The sequence below is a fragment of the Mytilus galloprovincialis genome, chromosome 14 (genome assembly GCF_965363235.1).
Source record: "Mytilus galloprovincialis chromosome 14, xbMytGall1.hap1.1, whole genome shotgun sequence".
In the NCBI taxonomy this organism is placed as follows: Eukaryota; Metazoa; Mollusca; class Bivalvia; order Mytilida; family Mytilidae; genus Mytilus; species Mytilus galloprovincialis.
In genome coordinates, this window is record NC_134851.1 from 25,647,550 (window position 1) to 25,667,236 (window position 19,687).

Genomic DNA, 19,687 nt, shown 5'->3' on the forward strand with positions numbered 1-19,687 from the left:
TGATAAAGTATAATGAGAGTCTGCATGTGATATTAACCATATTGTTAAAGATTAAGTAAAAAAGTAGGCGCAATCAAAAGTCACACTTCGTTATTCATTCAAAAATAAGATTGTTACAGTTTTGATATACATGTATAACATTATATATTTATTTAGGATATCCAAAATCTATTTAAATGTTATTATTATGTGTACATTGTATTTACTTTAAATGAAGTTATCTTATCACTGCACATAGACACAGATAACTAAACAAGGAAAATATCTAGTCATTAATGAGGACTGAAATTATAATTTAATAATTCGAGAAACCTATATAAAATGTTAACCTTTTGGGTGACCAAAATATTAGCCGTATCTTTCATTCTTCACGGCGGATGTTCATTCCTGATTGATAGTAGTACCCTCAGACCTAGTGGTGGAGGTCAGTTCCTCACTACAAGGCATTATATGCAATTAATGGATTTACTGTTTGAAGAAAAGCAGACAAGACGTCGACTAGAGCAGATTGTCACAACGCTTCAGACAAAAGTAGATGCCATGAGTAAAAATGAAGGACAACACGCGGTAAACATAACAACGTTTCTTCAACCATACGTTACCCGTATAGCAAATCAAGAGAAAGAGCTAACGACCTTACGACATACATATGATAGTATTCTTCAGACCAAGGAATCCGAGATAGACAAACTACGCACTGCAGTAACGGTTTTAGAACAGAATCACACAAGCTTGCTGCGGGATTATACAGTGACTCAGGCAAACTACCGCACACTAAGACTAGAATTGGAAGGTTTAAAACAAATTAAAAATTTGAATATGGCTTATGGTTTGCAACAAACTAACAACGACATAAACAAGTTAAAAGCAAGTAATCAAGCTAGAAGTCAGGATTTTCTTGCTCTTTACAATTTAACAATATCATTCAAAAAGGACATCAGTATCGCCAAAAAGGAACTAGATAACGTTTATAATGGTAAGTAAAATAAGTAGTTCAAAATAAGACAAAACAGAAATCAAATAAAATCTATTTAGAATCCCCTTAATTGAAAAAAAAACGTAGTGAGCAATAGTTGTGTCTTCATAAATTGTACTCTGCAGTTAAGAACAAATGAAACTTTATAAAATCTGCTCTAAATATTAAAATATCATCCTAACTTGTATTTCCTAAAAAGGAGTTCCAGGTTTTAAGTCAACACAAAAAGCGGGCATACTAGTTATTGCGATTTCGATGACAATTTTGTGACTAGTATGTTTACATTTTAGGGACATGTTTTTCTTTGTCGATTTAAAAGAAACCCTATCCGCAATGGTACTTAATTTTTTTGTTTGGTGCTAAATGGGGATTGATCAAGTAACTGCATGTAGGAAATAAAAAGCTACCCATTCTCATTATACATAATAGTTTAGTTGTATCTTAGTTTATTGCATTTATTCCACTTTTCATTAAATTACACATTGGTGCCACATTGCTCTTAACATGAATGCATATTCTTTAATTCACGAATAGATCAATATCATTTGTTTTATGAACAAAAGCAAAATAACAGAGCTTTTATTGCTGTTCTGAATTTCAAAGTCACAGTGAGGCCTACAACAGGGTACAAAAAAAACCGATCACATTTTTGATTGACTTTGTTAGATGTAACACCACATAATCGGGCCCGGTCAAAAAAGAACATCATTACTTTTCAAAAAAAATAATGATGAGAGAAAATCTCTTTTGTAACTGAAATATCTTTAATGTCAAAATTTCATTTTGAAATTTGGAATTTTGAGATATGTGAACTTGGAAATTTGAGCTGCAGCAGCAAACATAATTACAAAATATATTAATATATAAAAACAGGCAACAGCAAACTCTTGGATAGAGAGTTGTCTCGTTTGCACCCTAATCAACTTATTTATAATAAATGATAATAAACAAAATGGAAATTCACCACAATAGTCCGTATGAATACAACAAAAAAATCTGACCAGCAGACTTTTACTATTTCAATATGCAATTTGAATTATATAGGATCACTTATTGACACAAAGATGAACGAATTGAAGGACCAGATGTCTCGTTTAGAAATGTCACAGAATTTGACCTCTATGCAAGTTAAGGCGACCATTCAAGCTTTTTCTGAAAAGGGTAAGTGATTCGCCTTTCCGATGAATTCAAATTGAAAGTCCCTAATCAAATGACAAAATCAAAAGCTCAAACACACCAAACGAATGATAAAACAACTGTTATATTCCTGACTTGGTACAGGAATTTTCTTATGTAGAAAATGGTGGATTGAACATGGTTTTATAGATAGCTTGACCTCTTACTTGTATGATAGTCTCATCCAATTCCATTATATTGACAACGATGCGTGAACAAAACAAACAGACATAATAGGTACAAAAGTCAAATATACAGCAGTCAACCAGACAAATATGTAACAAAGAACCACAAAATGGCATAAATTTTTCATAGTACAATAACACAATGACGGGATGTTTAAGTACAGAGCTACGTCATATATGTAACGAAGAGACATTAAAAGGCATATAGACAAAGAACAAAGCAACAAAAAAGGAGACAAGCAACAAACAAGTTTTACAAAATGTATGTAAAGACTGGGTTTGAGTTCTCATCTTTTCGAAACACTTGGCAGACCAATGTATTGCCATATATTTTTGTCATCTCTATTTAAAACCGACTCCTAGCAACAATCTAAATTGAAATTAGATATTCGCATCGAGATGTGCAACGGGAAGATTAAACTGTAAAATTTATATCAATTTGTTTTTCCTATCATATTCCCGTTAATACAAAGATTAAATTCTAGAAATAAAGAGTAGAAAATGCAACAACATTTAACTGTTATGTCTTTATTATATAGAAATAGCAAACTTATCAAAGATAGATCATTTGTAAGTTTTCACCAACATTTTTATCGTATTTATTTTTAGTGACTAATTCAATGGCATTTAGATTTTGTGTTTCAACCCTAAACATGCGAACACCAAACAGTAATATCTAAATAAGTATATCAGGAAGGTTATTCTTCTGGGCATATTTCAAAAGTGCATTGCTGAAATGTTCCGTATTGTATACACATGAAACATGTACTTTTGTATCAAGAGAAAACAAATATCAAGCAAATAAGACAACGAAGGTCTTATATGACCCTAGACGTTTGATACATCAAATTGTTTGCACACAAATCTAATTATCATACATGTTAAGATATATATTTAAATATTCATTTTTCTCCATGTTGTTTATTAGGGCAACAATTGATTTTTAACACTATTATTGTCAGACATGTTTTTATGCATATGTATGAATATTCCCGTAAAAACAGCATTGGTCAAAATTAATAGCAAACAGCTTTAGTCAAAGTTATGATTTTCTTAAAAAGAGTGCACTTTTTAATTGTTTATTACGCCATCAAAACATTTTAACTGTCTGATTTTGTTAGTTATAAATTAGTCAGATAATTCAACACATTATAGCATAGTTGTTTCCTTTTATGATTACATTTAAATATTGCAGTAACTGCATAACTGATGATACCTTTATTTCTATTTTAGTTGGTTTTACAGTATGTGAAGGATATATGGTATCAGCTGGTAGAATAAAGTTTACATCTGTTAAATCATCTAATGGTATTTCTATGGCTTCTTCGTATCGTGATGGAAAGTTTATTGCTCCGAAAGCAGGATTTTATCTAGTGTTATCAAATATACTTTCAAAAAGCCAAGCTGGTTTTTACATTCGAAAGAATGGCAAAGAAATAGCAAGGGCGTGGTCCCTGTATATAGATTCAAACATAGATGCATATTATTCAGCTCCGTTATCAGCCTTTTTGGAATTATCTGTAAATGATGTGATTACTATTGAAGGCGAAAGTTTAAATCCTGCAAGCTGTCTCTCAATAGTTCAACTTTAACATTACTTACATGAGTGCATTAAGTTCAGTTTTAATATCCCATAACATTATTTGAAAACATATTTTTATTCAGAAAACGGGGTTTAAAAAAGGAGTTCGGAAACGCTTATTTATCATAGATCAGTAGTTGATGTATGTTAATTTTTGACGTTTTTATAATTTGCGTAATTGGGTGTTAACGGCCTACTGTTGCTATTCACACTTTAATAGGATTTTCGCTCCTCATGTTTTTGATTTCTTGAAAGAAAACGGTGTCAATGATAAATTTATGAAAAGTCTAGATAGAATTATATCCCGCCAAATTTGCCATGGCTTATATCTTAAAAACAAGCACACGGACACTTATTTTGTTTTTACTTGTTTAGTTTCTTTATTTATTTACTATCAATGTATAATAGTTTATTTAAAAGCTTGTTATTTTGAAACGAAATAGCGAACATCCTTAAAGTTTTTTATATTTTACTATTATAGACTCAAAACGATTAAGAGTTTGACATAATGTAAAGGCACCTGTCGGTTATTAAAGACTGTTTGTCGTCATGGTATAGTCTTCTGGTTATTTTGCACATCCTATTTGGTTTAGTCTTTTGCGCATTTCATATGTCCGTTAAGCATAGGTCTATATGGCTTTTGAACCTTTTTTTTCTAAAATTAGAAAAGTAAATATGTTATGCATGAATATCAACTGTTATATTCCAGATTTGGTACAGGAATTTTCTGATTAAACCTGGTTTAAAAACTAGAACTAAACCTCTGACTTGTATGACAGACGCATTAAATTTCATTGAGAGGTTATATCCTAAAAATCAATAATCATTATAAGCATAGCAAGACTACTTCAAACAAGAATGAACGAGACACGTGATCCAATTTCAAACATTCCATTTATTAGTACTACCATCATATCCATCTCTTGGCGTTTAAATGTCTTTTTTGATTACGTATCGTGATGCTTATATGATAACAAATTCGGTAAATAGTCTAATTCGGTAGGTCACATTCATGAAAGGGAAGGGGATTGTAGTTTCGACGTAAGGAACATATCCGATATCATTTGTGAAACGGTTATTCCATAACGGTCAACCAATTCGTGATTGCGTCCGTAAAATTTACGAAGGGAAGATTTCAACTTCACCATTTGGAACTCTTGGTTTAATAGATTCATTGTGAGCAGCAACATTCAATCAAGAAAACCATGATAGGACATGCAAGCACTGGAATATCGTAAAAATTGGGAGATATATACCCCGTTTGTAGGTGCTGCTTGAATGTTGCTACTTAGAAATAAAAAGTTCACAATTAGAAAACTGAATCATCTCTTTTGTCGTAAATATAAAAAAGAAGATGTGGTATGACTGCAAATGAGACAACTATCCACAAAGGACCAAAATGACCCAGACATTAGCAACTATAGGTCATCGTACGGCCTTCAACAATGAGCAAAGCCCACCACATTATGTTTGTATGTGCCTGTCCCAAGTCAGAAGCCTGTAATTCAGTGGTTGTCTTTGTTGATGAATTACATATTTGTTTTTTTTTGTACATGAATTAGGCCGTTAATTTGTTCGTTTGAATGGTTTTACTTTTGTCATTTCGGGGCCTTTTATAGCGGTATGGGATTTGTTAATTGCTAAAGGCTGAAGGGTAACATATAGTTTTTTGCTTAAGCAATCATACCACATCTTCTTTTTTATATTTAAAATCTGTCTTGTACATGTAGTTACCACGGAGTGCACATTACCGCCTTCTATACTTACTAGATTTTATTTCAGCAGAGAGTATTTAGACGTCAGAAAATGTTAGTTGCCGGATATTAAAAAAACCATTGAGCTAGACGCACCAACAATTAACTATTAATAATATGAGAGTGTTTAATATTATTTGTGCATGTATGTGTCAATAGTTAAGATTGAAGATACAAAATATTGGTTTCGATTTTTTGAAAACATAAATAAAACACAGTTGAGTCAATATATATGTTTTTTATTAGTAAACCATCATTAATTTATACATTACATCTGCAAAAGTGAATCTTATTTAATGATTAGAATAAACATTAAAACACGACTGTCATTCGATATATATAGAGAAATGATTGTTAAAGAATGCTTAACCATGTTAACGATGGTCAAGCATTGCAATTGGATCGGTAAAGATCTGGTATCTGATCGTGTGTAATTAAACAACCTGCAGAAAATCTGCTGTATGTTTTTAAAAGATGCTGAACAAATCCTAATAAAAAATGCTTCTCACGATTATTTCACATTCTCAATAATACTGTGAAACAGGTTGGAGAAAGTATGCAGGACATAATATGAAAACACAAAAAAACGCAACACAAGTAAAGTGCAAGTTCCTTGAAACCGTTCATTTTGTTGAATTTTTCATACAAAAATGATAGTGAAAGATCGGGCAATGCAATATCTTGATAGTGGAAGAAACAGTCATGACCATACGGACGAAGGATGTTTGCGCTTTTTTCCGTTACACTAAAATACATTTTGAACTTTATTTTCCTGTACAAAATTGACAAGACATTAGCGCTTTCAACCTCTATCAGTTTATCTGTAATCTGCAGAAAATTAACCAAGATTATATTATTTGATAGTTCTTCCGAACAAACGACAAAATCAGAAAAAAAATTGGGTAATCAAGTCATATTATAAAAAAATGATTCTTGGTAAACGATAGAGAAAATGAAACTTTGTCAGGAGCCTTTGGCCTTTGTTAGTATTGTATCGTTCATTTCTAATTTTACTTTCTTCTGTGTATTTCGGAGTTTAGTATGACGTTCATCATCACTGAAGTAGTATACAGTTTTGTTAAGGGGTCCAGCTGAAGAATGCCTCGGGGTGCAGAAGTTTTTCGCTGAATTGAATACCAATTAGTTGCCTTGGCTGTTGTCGACTCTTTTGTCGGGTTGTTGTCCCTTTGACACATTCCCCATTTACATTCTCTATTGTATTTATGCTTTTTAACACTTAATTCTAATTACAACACTTTCCATTGGACGTAATTACAAAAAAACAAAAATGTAAATGTATGAAAATGGAGGTATTCTTTCACTATAATTGTTATAAATATAACGAATGAAAGCCGTGTAAAACAACATTAACAAAACTGGTTAGAAAACAAATGATAATAATGGCAATATACAGTTATATGAAGAGCAATGGACAGCTTTAAACACACATAAAACCATTATGGTTAAAACTCAATATATATTACTCAAATTATAAAGGATGTTACTTTAACCTTATAAAGGGATAGGGGGCTTTGTTCTTTTTACTACAATTTCTCCTGTCAAAAGTCCTTCGCAGAATATTTTGAATAAATTGGTATACAAGGTTAATGGCCTGAAGAAATTTCACTTTTTTAGTTCTGCCTACATATTGCAGATCGGTGTTCATTTGATTCCAAGGATGGTTTTTGATTTGGCAGATAGCTCTCCGTACCGTCAAAAATGTATGACTAAATTGTCATATATGACACGAAAACAAAATGGGCGAAATACAAATGATAACAACAAGGAAAATAAACAAATTAGTCTCCCAATCTTGAATATAATGAGTATAATGATATTACATAAAACAATAATAACTATAAATATACTATTATATCGAAAAAATATGAAAAAAAAAGAAAACCGTATTTACAGAAATCATATGTTATTTATAAAGCAAGTCATTTAGCTTTGGATATCTTCACGTTTTATGTGAATAAATGCATTGCATTATGAAAGAGGTGCTAAACAATCATGATTTTATCACAAGAATTCAAACATGTCAAATGCAATAATTCTTTATAATCGCTTCTTCAAATACTTACAATAACCAACAGTTCATGAGGCACTCTTATAAATTTAAAGCAATCAAAATGTGGTACATATAGATACAATAGTCAATACATAAATAAAAATCATGAAACTCCAATATATATTACAATTCTATATAGTGTGACTATTTATCAGTTTAAGTCTGACATGGGCGATTTTGTACTCAATCCTTTTAAATTGGTCTGCATTCACATCGACATTCCTAGACTTTAGTTTTAACTATATTTAACAGTCTAAACTTGCACACGACTAGTATTTCACCAGGTTTTAATAGTTTTGAAAAATCTAAATTATAATCGACTCAAGCCTGAATCAGACTCAACCTTACTAAACCAAGTTTAACAATACTCCACCTTTTTTGTTATCAATATCTCTTATTTTTGCTATTAACAAGAATTATTTTCCTTGACTATACATTTGACCAGAAATACTATATACAAAAGAGGTTTGTCTGATAAAACAAAAACAAAAAATAATAATGTAATATCTCAATTTGAAATAGTGGTTTATAATTGATTATGTCATAATTATGAATTCAATATTTATACAGTAGGAGTTCTTTAGTTGAGTAAGGTTTATACTTTAGTGGTATAGTTTAGGCTTTGGTCGAGTATGGTTCCGAACTTAACGTCTTTCTGTGTGTACTGTGAAGACATTAAATCAGATCAGGGACTGCTTATACTGTTTCAGACTTTTAAGTAGTGTCAAGATAAGGGTTGGGCAAACATAAGTACAATTTATAGTTAATAATGAAGTCGGGTCATATAAAATTAATTACAGCTTCAGTCAGGCAGAATGGTCGAGTAAAAATTAGTTCACAGGTACAACTACTACTTATCTCTAACTTTAATGGTTGTTTAGAGGAAAGCTTAAATATACAAATCACTATACAAATCAAACCTTATAAAATTGAAATATGTACATTACTGATAATCAACAGAAAGTAAAATAACTTCAGATCAAAAGGTAAATTTAATGCGAGTTTCATATATATACTTTTTCGGTCCAAAACAAATCGTTTGAATATTCTACCTTTTTCATGTTCCTGATTAAGAAAAATCTAGAGAAAAGGTTTCTGACTCATACAATACATCAATTGTTTTTTGTTGTATTGTATTTAATTTATAGAAAGCAGAAACAAAACATGATAAATTAAACAGGATTGAGTTTTGTTAGCGTGAGATCTGTTTATATATCTTTGAGGATGGTCGAGGCTGTACTATTATAAAGATTTTAAGCCTTTAAACAAAATTGAAGAGCTAATATAAACGAAAAAAATACCAAACCCAAAATAAAAAATGTGATAAATATATATATATATATATTACAAATTAACAACTATATGTATTCTACTGCGCGCATGTTCTCGTTAAAAAGCTGTATATAGCTATAAATGTCCATCTGACCTAGTCTTTGCAGGCTTGATATGAATGTTTTGGAACAACTTAATTTCACTTCATTCGAAGGATACAAGAGGAAATAGTTCAAGAATGCAAACAAGTCAGAATAAATCTGATAACGTGTCTTCAACAATTTTTATATTTTTGCCAATCTTGCTAAATGCCTGTGCAATTTTTCTCAAAGTTGGTTTTAGATTGTACATTTTACAAAAAGTATTTCTCCATTCCTCTAAGATTTCTCTATTGAGTTTTACCAAATCTCTTTCAACTGTGTGCCTGAAGTTTATCCGTTCCCAGGTATTGAATTCCATTTCAAGTTCAATCAGAAATTATAAGGAGTTATTTCCAATTAATGGAGCTAATTTGTCAATATGTTTCTCTGTTGGTACAATGTCCCACTTTTCAGGTTCCTTATCTATATAATGAAACGAAAAGTAACTATTATTATATGTTTTTCATTTAAGATTAGAATAATGGTTATTATAATATAATATGATATCATATATTAGTTCAAATTTGAAAAATAATAACTGATGAATTAACAAAAATTGAGAATTAAACAGTAATAAAGATATATACAAAACGAGGAATGCAATTCTATATTATTTCAGTGATGAATTGATATTCTAACACAAGTCATAAAGCAAAACACTCTAAATTTTGATATATATTTCTACATAGTAGGTTGGTCTTGGTATATGATAAAGAGGGGCTACAGTAGAGACTACCCGACACAAAGTCCCTCCACCGCTCATGAAAAGTGTATATACGTGATACTGATCAAACACAAGTATTGTTAATTCATAAAACCAATTTGATATGCAGGTTTTGTAATAAAGTTGTATCCATATAACCAAATACTTAAAATATTAAGTAAATACTACTTCGACTATTTACTACATCTTTCGACCTTTCAATAGCTTGTTTGGTATAGTTTAGTTCATACCTAGCTGTATAAACACATTTTCCGTGATACCACATTAACAATCTTAAAGGCTTGATTATAAGCAAAGCAAACATTGAAAGACACGCTTACAATGTCGAGGCATTATGTGAAGCACTTCAATATTTTATTTTATTATTTTCGTTATTGATAAGTCCATTTTTTGCTTCATCCAAATCTTAACTATAAGTGAAGAACTGAATCTTCCTTCGCTGCATTGAATTTCTAAATTACGTAAATTTCATCCGTGCGACATCAAATTGTTGAGTCTTCCAAGTGCTCCACTAAACCTGTTTTAAAATTATTACACTTATATATTGTGAAACTGCTTATTCTAGGGACTAGATGTGGATACTTCAAAATCGAAAGAACTTTTGGAAACATGGAATTTAAATATCATTCCGTTTGTACTGAATTAAAACATTTGATCTCGTCCATACTACAACTATTCCCCACTTTAATTTAATTTGACATCGTTGGTTCCGCTTTGTTACATCAATAATTGACATTGAATGTCGGTTGATAACACAAGAAATCATTTCAGTTCCGATTGTGAAATTTTTATTCTTATGAAGCACCCATCCAGTAGCACCTGCTAATGAAATATATATCTCCTAATTGATACGGTATTCCTATTATAATTTTCGTGATAGAGAGATGCTACTTACAAAAGCTTTGAACCAAGAATTCAAAGAAGTGAAGTTAAAATCGTACATCGGAACATTTTACGGAAGCCGCTACGATTTGTTTGACCATTATTGATATTTAGTTTCACTGATGACAACTGATATTTAGACAATATACGTATAGTTTCGGCACGAAACGGGAAAATGCTCGGTAGAACCTCGCATTTTCCCCGTTTCTAAGCCTCATAGAAATAAATTTCATATTTCAAGACACTATAAGTATATTGTTTTTATACTGAAATCTATAAAAAAATTAAAAAAATTAAAAATATGTAACAAATATTGTTAAAAAATAGTGTTTTGGATTTCCCTCTTGGGTGTACCGTTTTCGGGTATTTCACTATGAGCGTAGTCCAGGTGGTAAGACATTGACATTTTAAGAAATAAGAAAGGGAAAATGAACTTAAATAATAACATTTGATACACATGGTATATAAATTAACAATTTGAAGATATAACAAGTTTAAATACATAAAAGTTTGACCATTATTACTACACGTTGTCATGGTTGTGACGTGAAATACAGTATTTCCGGTTAGTAGGCGGGGCTTATAGGTTAGTTGGGGGTCATTGACGTATAAAGCTAACGTTTATACGTATAGCTTTATCTGTATAGTAAAATAGCTAATTGCAGTATAAAATTATATAGTTGTAACCGAAAATCTCGTTCTCTTTCCCACCGAGTTCGAATTGTCAAAGTTTGGTTTTTCTTTGTTTGACAATGTTTGAGGTTGGATAACACTTTTGTATATTTCGACTCTCTTTTACGTAATCAATTTGGTCTTCAACATTCCATGGGTTTTTCTTTGCACGTGTGGTTGTCGAAGTTCTAAATATTAACTCTTTTTATTTGATCACTAAGACACAATACAAACGTGTAACAAGAGGAATACAATACTTACATATATACAAACAATACAAAACAATGGTGGATATAACAAAGGAAAAAAAAAGTTATAGTGGATAAGGTCTTGGCAAGGTATTTATTTTTCAACTACCGGTTAAATATTAGAGACATAGAACTTACCAAAATCAATAGGATCTCCTATCACAAGCTGTAAAAAATATATTTGTTTATTTGTCATTATAAAATAAGAAGGTGTTTTAATTTGCATCAAACTTTTGCATTTCAAATATTTTCTAAATTTTTCATCATTGTCAAATGATACAAATCAAACAATTATCAAAAAGAAAATAAATAGGAAAACACAACCATAATTAAAAGAATACGTACAGTAAACGTCAATGACGCAGACTTGATATCGACACAAATAATAGATATCTTCAGAAGTGTATTAATATATGTCAACCTTTAAAGTGTTTCGAATTTATAAAAATTTCACATACTGAAATAAATATCTTTATTTATCACCTAGTTTTGCAGATAACGACAACTTTCCTGTTTTGGGACAGTCGGTTGCATTTCACTTGTTTTGTACGATATTTAATTTGTACTTGTAATTTTGGTTCAGTAAGTACGTTGATGCCGGAAAACATAACATTTTGAATTGACTGTCCAAATGTCTTGTGGACTATCATGTGACTATTGAAATCAATTCTAAAAGAATAAAAAAAATCTAAATGATTTAACAAACAATTGATTTATCAGATATACTTTTTCGATTCATCAAAGTGTACCTTGCAAAGTCTGTGAATATTTGGTATTTCGGCTCTTTCAAATACTTCTTTGATATGTCTAAATGTTAACGCAAAACTATTTCGACATTTTCTGACGACTTCAAATTTCCATGTCTCTGTTTCTTCAATATGTAATAGGTTGTCGAAATCATCGGAATTCAACCCTAACTGTAGTGCAAATTCTCTTATCTCATTTCTCATGTACAATAAAGATAAGCGACGTAGGTCTAGGTCTGTGGGTTGTTCCTTCAAAAATTCTGCATTTGTAACTGTAATCGGAAATGGCATACATATCATAAAGCAGTTATTGACATACTTACATCGATTGTTGAAATAAATGATAAACCTGTGACATACGATGCTTATTAAGAGATTCATATCTACTATCATTTACGAATCATCACAACAAACACATCCGATGCAGAGCCTCTTAAACAGACCAATACAAACAATCAACCTCGTAGCTCACATAGGTTCATTATGACATTGGTGACATTTATCCGTGTCTATGTAACTTTTAAATTTACAAGTGTGGCTATCTTAGATTTTAAATATTGTTCATTGTTTTTTTTATTTCTAATAATTCAAAACCTAGCAACAAAATGAACGTTTGGAGAACACAAATGCATGTGTCAGTCTGCGTTCAAAAAGAAATTTCAGAAGTGTTCACCTTACACAAAAACAGAGTTTTTAAGTAGATCGATTGAAATCAACACTAACATAATTATGTAACCGTCATAATACCGTACTTATTTAAATACACAATATATCAATGACCTAAATATAACGACATGTTTTTCGTAGTAAGACATCATAAGATACACGAAAAAAACGTCTCAGTTTTGATTTCACTTCGTCAAAATTAACTCCCTATTACGCCAGTTCCTTTTCACAATCGTAGAAATGGAAGCCATTGTATAGATGACGGGCTGCCAGTTTAGTTTATACACATAGCACCATTAAGATCCTTGTATGTTATTTGTATTATTAAAGACGAATGTTTCTACTAGCTAATGAACACCAGTTAATGTTCTAGTCTCCGTTGAGTCAACTAAAAACTATCATCTGATAGATTGTCAGGTGTAATTTTCGAAAATTCATAAACATCTAAAAACAATTCTAATTAAATATTTTGTTGAAGGGCAGACTAAATATTTGCAGTGGTTGAAGACTAAACCCTAATTAACACACGCACAAAATTGTTTATTTTTTGAAAAAATGCATTTTTAAGATCCAACTTAAAAGACTGTCGTCAAGTACTTTTAGAAGAATTTAGCTATTCGAACACAACTTCTCTGTTTTTGCGATTAGAAGTAGCTATACTTTGAATTAAAATATACATATTTTGTACTATTTGCCAAACAGAACATGAAGAAGTAGAGGACAAGTTCCATTTTCGACCGACTTGTACATCTGTCAAAACGATAGTAACGAATAAACGTAAAACTTAATGCAAAAAAGACATTTGATTTCAATTTATGTTTATACACTGGAACGTGTATCTTTATCATTTGGTAAAACAAACAAAAAATAAAAATGATATGGTAGTTTTCAACATGGCATTATTAGCACAAAAAGATCACTAGCAACGAGATGATATATCGTTAAGTTAATATGGCTGTCAATAATTCGCAAAAGTAAAATAAAATTAACTAACAACATTTCTTTTCATTATTGCTTTATTTTAAATACAATACCTGGGCATTCTTGTTTACACATGTCTTCATCCTGCGAATATAAAAATTTGATAAGCGTTTTAGTCCTTACAAAAATGTATTCCAGTAGGTTCGCTCTTACTATTCTACAGTGACATAACATTTCTCTCATTTCTTAAAGTGGGTCTAAAAGTAAACAAAGAATATTATTAATAAAAGCGTAATCATCAAATTGTGCCGATCGTCGTCTATGGAACGCAACAGCTGTATTTTGTGGAAATCTGATATTACTTGATCATGTTGATGTTGTTCTATTATAACTTGATGATAATGTGTCTTTACATAATGTGGTTTTGACATTACGTAATGATGTTTTGATATAACTAAATATGGAATAGTCATTACATAATGATATTTCGATATTACATGTTATGGTTTCATATTGACTTGATATAGTTTTGTCATTAATTATTTGATGATAATGAACAGCATATATAAAGGTTGAAACTGAAAACAAATGCGGTCTCTTCAATTTTAGACAAAACACATCTGCAGTGACGTTATTGTGGCTTATTTCATGGATTTAAAAAAAAACATTTTAATCTAAATTTAAGCGTCTTCACGACCATATCAGTTCAAATATTTTATATAAACAAATTTAAACGACTTCAGACGACACTTATGTGTTTCAAAAATCTTTCATCAGATGTAATTAACTTAAGTCAAAATAAGCACCACCGGACATCTTACTTTACTAAGTGATATTGTTTTATTTCATTCGTTAGCACAAAAATGAGCTTTCATTTGAAATTTGGTGTAAAACACATGATGAACTGCTCTCACACGTGCAAGAACATATATTTACGGTAAGTTTTCGAAATTCACATTTATGATGCATGGGAAAATTAATATTTTAACATTTTCAGAAAATAAAAAACCACCAAACCTAAGTGGTATAAGACGGATCGTCTTGAAATTAAAAGTTTAATGAAACCATTCATAATTATGTTATAAAAAAGCTACAAAAAGTCGTTTGAGAATGACAATTGTCATGGACGGCACATTAAATGACCTAAATCAATCCGTATTGGTAGCATTGCACAAAGCGTCATTTTTTGTACGCTAAAAGAATCAATAAGATAAGTTGTATTCAATTAATTAAGGAATATAAAAACTTCGTTAATAATCATAACCCTATTGTATGTATACTTTTCCTGGGAACCAAGCAGTGATTGTTTGCATTTCGTGTTCAATGCCATGTTCAGGACATATCCATACTTTGCTAAATGTTTTTTGCTTGCTGACGTCAAGGATACAAGGATTATCTGGGGAGTTACAACATATTCTGGTTATAAAGGATGCATCACTGTTTTGATTCTTGTCGCTGCTGGTTCTTATATACAACTGACTTATTCTCTCCAAGGCAGATGTTAAACATTCATTGATACTGGAAGCCAAATCCCTCTTTATTACTGCGTTTGTTCTAGCATGAACAAGACGGGAATTATAGTCTCATCTTCACAAATAATGTACATATCCAAAGAAGGATCAATAGTCAAAACCCCAGATCTATGGAACAGCATGTCCTTATTTGTCTCACCGTATGCCTTTACCGCCCAGACATATAGACAGTAACTTAGAAATCTAAAGGATAATGCAGGAGGTATCATCAGTGATGAAGATTGAAAGGCTATGGCAATACTTCTTTTTGTGAAGCCATCTGACTTAAGGTATCCAGAATCATCTGTTGCTCTGACCATACTTGCAATATAGTAGAAATCAGCAGGTATGCGTTCGTTGGATGAATCATACCGCTTTGGTTCTGCCAAAATATCTAGATGGGTCATAACTTTCTGTAAATATTCCTTGTTGTTGTAAAATGTACGATATTTCTTTTTCTTCCAAACTGTTTGGATATCATTTTTTGATACCACTCCTTGCTTGCCCATCACATCCCACAAATCTTGTCTTTGTTTGTCTCCTTTATATAACCTTCTATCAGTAACAATAGATTTAAAGGCATCAATGAGAAGTGTGGGTGACAAAATTATATGTTTGTCCAATTTGTTTTCATCAAAGTACAAAATCTTGCCTATTGAGTGCTGAAATTTCAAAAATACCTTTAACTCAGTTTCCGATAGAGGTCTAATAGGTTGCTCTGAGTTTATTGTATTTAGATGCTCTAGAGTAATAAGCGGAATGTTACGTCTGATGAGCGATGCAAATTCCAATTCTAGAGGGATGAAGCATTTCGGTAGAGATTCACCCCATGTTGGTTGATTTTCTGATTGGCTGATGATAACATCTTTGATCTTCTGCATCTCTGGGTCATCTTTGTCTTTCGCGTTTACAAATATCTGGTCATCAATCACCAAATGTTGCATTAATGGCGTTGGTGCAAACAACTCTCTGATTTCTGCGAAAAGTCTTAGTCTTTGGCTGCGAACCTCATTCTTAAAAATACAATGGAATGATTATCAGATATGTTTAGTACCTAAGAAAAATTGTTGGTTGATGAGTTTATAATAAGTCATCGAGTATTTTTTATGTAGAATGTTGATAGAATTTTTTTAAGGAGTGTTTTGTTTTAAGTTTAAAAATTTAGTTTGATTCTTTAGTTTCTTCAGATGAGCATAGTAAACATATAATCACATATCAAACTGCACCGATTGCAAATTTACAAATCCAAAATTGCTTTCAACCAAAAAAATTGAACATTTATCTAGAGCATTTTTATTAAAAATAGAAGTCAAGATACCAAATTCTTAAAAGATCGAAAACATAGAGAAGAGAAGGGTTGAAATTCAACAGAAATCCAACATGTGATTTGATGATTTGATGAAAACCAGTAACAGAACATTGGAGATCACTCTCCACAAGTAAGGATGATTTAAATATAATTTTAAACACACACAGATTAAATTCAATTGTATTTACGTCAAAATAACTTGTGTTACTAAGACCAAAATGCATATTTCCCCATATAGATAACAATCCTAGTGATGACTTCTTCGGGGTGGTCCATTAATGTGTAAATACCAATTTATATAATAATTGAAACACACACACACTGTTTCCGTCATCAACAAGAAGTTTAGATTTAATCACTTTGTAACGTGTTTTTTTTTTACAAACTATGATTACGTTGAAAATGAAAAAAAAAAACCAACAATTCATATTACAAAAGATATTTGTTCTCATACATATACTTACTGCCTTTACCTTGTCCTTATGCGTTAGAACAACCATAATTTTCGGAAAACCATTAATACTCCCCTTGCAGTAGGTTACAATTGTGTTTATCCAGAATAATAGATAATCTGTCAAAGTAAACAAATGAAAAAATGTAAATGATTGAAGACGAATTCCTGAGGATAATCTGAATTAATAAAAAACTTGATTATTCACTCTTCCCCCAAGTTCAAAGATGGACTTAACTCATATGATGTATGCATTTAATATTTTATGGAGGATATTGAACAGATTTCTATTGAAAATAAAATTATGTATTTATATACATACCTTTTGCTGTTTTATGACCAGTCTTTCCTGGGAGGTACTGGTCCAAAGGACAGGGGTCGTCAAGTTTTCTACTTCCATCTAATACAATCATGTAAATTGCTCTATATGTTAAAAATGTCTGATGAGTTGAATAGAAAACATCTTGTCCTCCAAAATCCCAGATAATTATTGGTGCTATTTTTTTACTATGTAACTTCTTCCTCCCAACTGTAGAAGACATTTTTAATAATTTTTCCTTTGTAATTGACACTTTGACTTCTCCTACTTTTTTGGTAACGACAAAAAAGGTTTTAAGCCTTCTAATCAGTCCAGGTTTAGTGACAATATGTGTGTGCCTGTCACCAGGGAAACCTGACTGTAAAGACGCATCATCTGATTCATTTAATTTTTCCTCTAAAGGAGTTTCACCATTTTTTCTGTATTTGGAAGAATCCGTACTTTCTCGACCAGTTTGGTTATCATGAAGAATGATTTCGTTATGATTGTTGATACCACCTGCACTGTTTTCGTCAGAAACTAAGCTTCCCAATGGTCTGCCGCAACTAGACATTTTGTTTTCTAAACCTGACGGATACATGTCATCGCTGTATTGTGATTTCGTGTTCTGTTTATGCGTATGGTCTATTGGCCTGTCTAAAACAAGTTGATTGATTGGTGCTTCATCTTGTGTTTCGTCTTCTTTTAAAAGGGATCTACTAATGATGATTTCTTCTAAAGAAAACTCTACAACCAGATTATATTTAAAAAGATTTACAAATACATATGATACATAAGAATTCTGGTCAAATAAGATAAACTATCAGTTAGCCAAAAAAGCAATGTAACTTATTTATACCACTGAATATATTGTGCTGTATTAAGACATTGCGTTATATCTTTACCTTCTCGAAAGCTAATTTCAAACTTGAATGTATGTCTAAATCTCATCCGATCAACAAAAACGAAACAGAACTACAAAAATTCACAACACATATCGTTACATTAGAAGACAATTACCATCACTGTAAGGTAACCAATGCAATTGTCACCGTTTTCCATGTGTACAAGCTATACATCAGCACGTAATCCCAAGTGCTAAATTCTATAGAAACACTAATATATGTTAACGACTTAAGAATTTTTTACTGCAATGAAATGTCGAAATAATGTTATTACAACTGTCAGTTATAAGAAAAACTTTTCTTTAAGAGCATCTTTCTGAAGTTACCAGATTAGATGTAATATTATCCGGTGGTATTACACCAATACGTTTTTATTTTGTTGAATAAAATTAATGTATTTGTTTACCACTTTGTCTTGTTTATAAGATTAATTTAATTTTAACATTTTCTCAAAGTTTCACATTTTTGTCCAACCATTTAACAATTTTATATACATATAGTTTTCACACATTTATGCAAGAAATGTGATAATAAATGAGAAACTGAGTATTCAAGCTGAATAAACTATAAAATTTAACTGATGTGGAAATAAGTCCTGACGTAAAACTTGAATTTACGCCCCGCATTAGAGAGAGGCATACAAAACTTCCCTGTAATATTTTTGATTGTGGCTTCCGAAAAAATATTAACTTATAATAATGTATTAATAAAGGGTGTTACTAATAGATTTTTTTTTCTACTGAGGCAAAACATAAGAAATGAGAAAAATGTGCTGGCTTTATATTCTTATATTCATGGTAGAATTCTATTTCAAGGCATTTTTCTCTTAAAATGTGTTTTTGAGACTCAATCAACTCATAATATTTCATTATGTAATATATGACATAAATAATATGACATTTTAACAAAGCCAAATGTGCATATGCAACATCCCATTTTAGGTGATGTACATGTACCACCAGATGGATCTTTCTAATTTAAATTGTTCAGAATTTATCTGTGTTTCAAATAAAGAAATACTTGTCATGAATAAAGCTTGAGCCTGTCAAGTGCAACAGTAAAATTTCACAAAAAGTCGTTGTATAAAAAATACATGTAATAATCATCACTGAAGGAAACCAATTTAAGAATTTCACAATTTTTTTCTTATGTACCAGCTTTAAATAACTATGAATTCTCAAGTTTTCTTCAAAATGTT

General features: G+C 31.0%; 1 protein-coding gene and 1 long non-coding RNA gene across 2 annotated transcripts; one reads left to right on the forward strand and one right to left on the reverse strand.

Annotated features, from left to right (window-relative positions):
- The first annotated feature begins 262 nt into the window (after positions 1 to 262).
- LOC143058817 (uncharacterized) lies at positions 263 to 4,469 on the forward strand. The gene is made up of 3 exons (XR_012973245.1): positions 263 to 976; positions 2,021 to 2,137; positions 3,571 to 4,469. It is a non-coding gene; the product is annotated as an uncharacterized LOC143058817 (long non-coding RNA).
- A 7,968-nt stretch (positions 4,470 to 12,437) lies between these two features.
- LOC143058818 (uncharacterized) lies at positions 12,438 to 18,318 on the reverse strand. Its single transcript, XM_076232275.1, has 5 exons — positions 17,609 to 18,318; positions 17,300 to 17,406; positions 15,296 to 16,539; positions 14,129 to 14,159; positions 12,438 to 12,700 (listed from the first exon to the last, which is right to left on the reverse strand). Exons 1-3 carry the CDS (start codon positions 18,183 to 18,185, stop codon positions 15,556 to 15,558), a joined length of 1,668 nt encoding a protein of 555 aa, XP_076088390.1. The 5' UTR covers positions 18,186 to 18,318; the 3' UTR covers positions 12,438 to 12,700; positions 14,129 to 14,159; positions 15,296 to 15,555.
- Between the last annotated feature and the right edge of the window lie 1,369 nt (positions 18,319 to 19,687).

Excerpts from the sequence above, each read along its gene's own strand:
- LOC143058818 (XM_076232275.1), bottom strand. The coding sequence starts at position 18,185 with ATGTATCCGTCAGGTTTAGAAAACAAAATGTCTAGTTGCGGCAGACCA. Across the intron at positions 17,407-17,608 it reads TGGTCATAAAACAGCAAAAG|ATTATCTATTATTCTGGATA; the intron begins GTATGTATATAA and ends TTACTTTGACAG. Across the intron at positions 16,540-17,299 it reads ATAAGGACAAGGTAAAGGCA|AATGAGGTTCGCAGCCAAAG; the intron begins GTAAGTATATGT and ends TGTATTTTTAAG.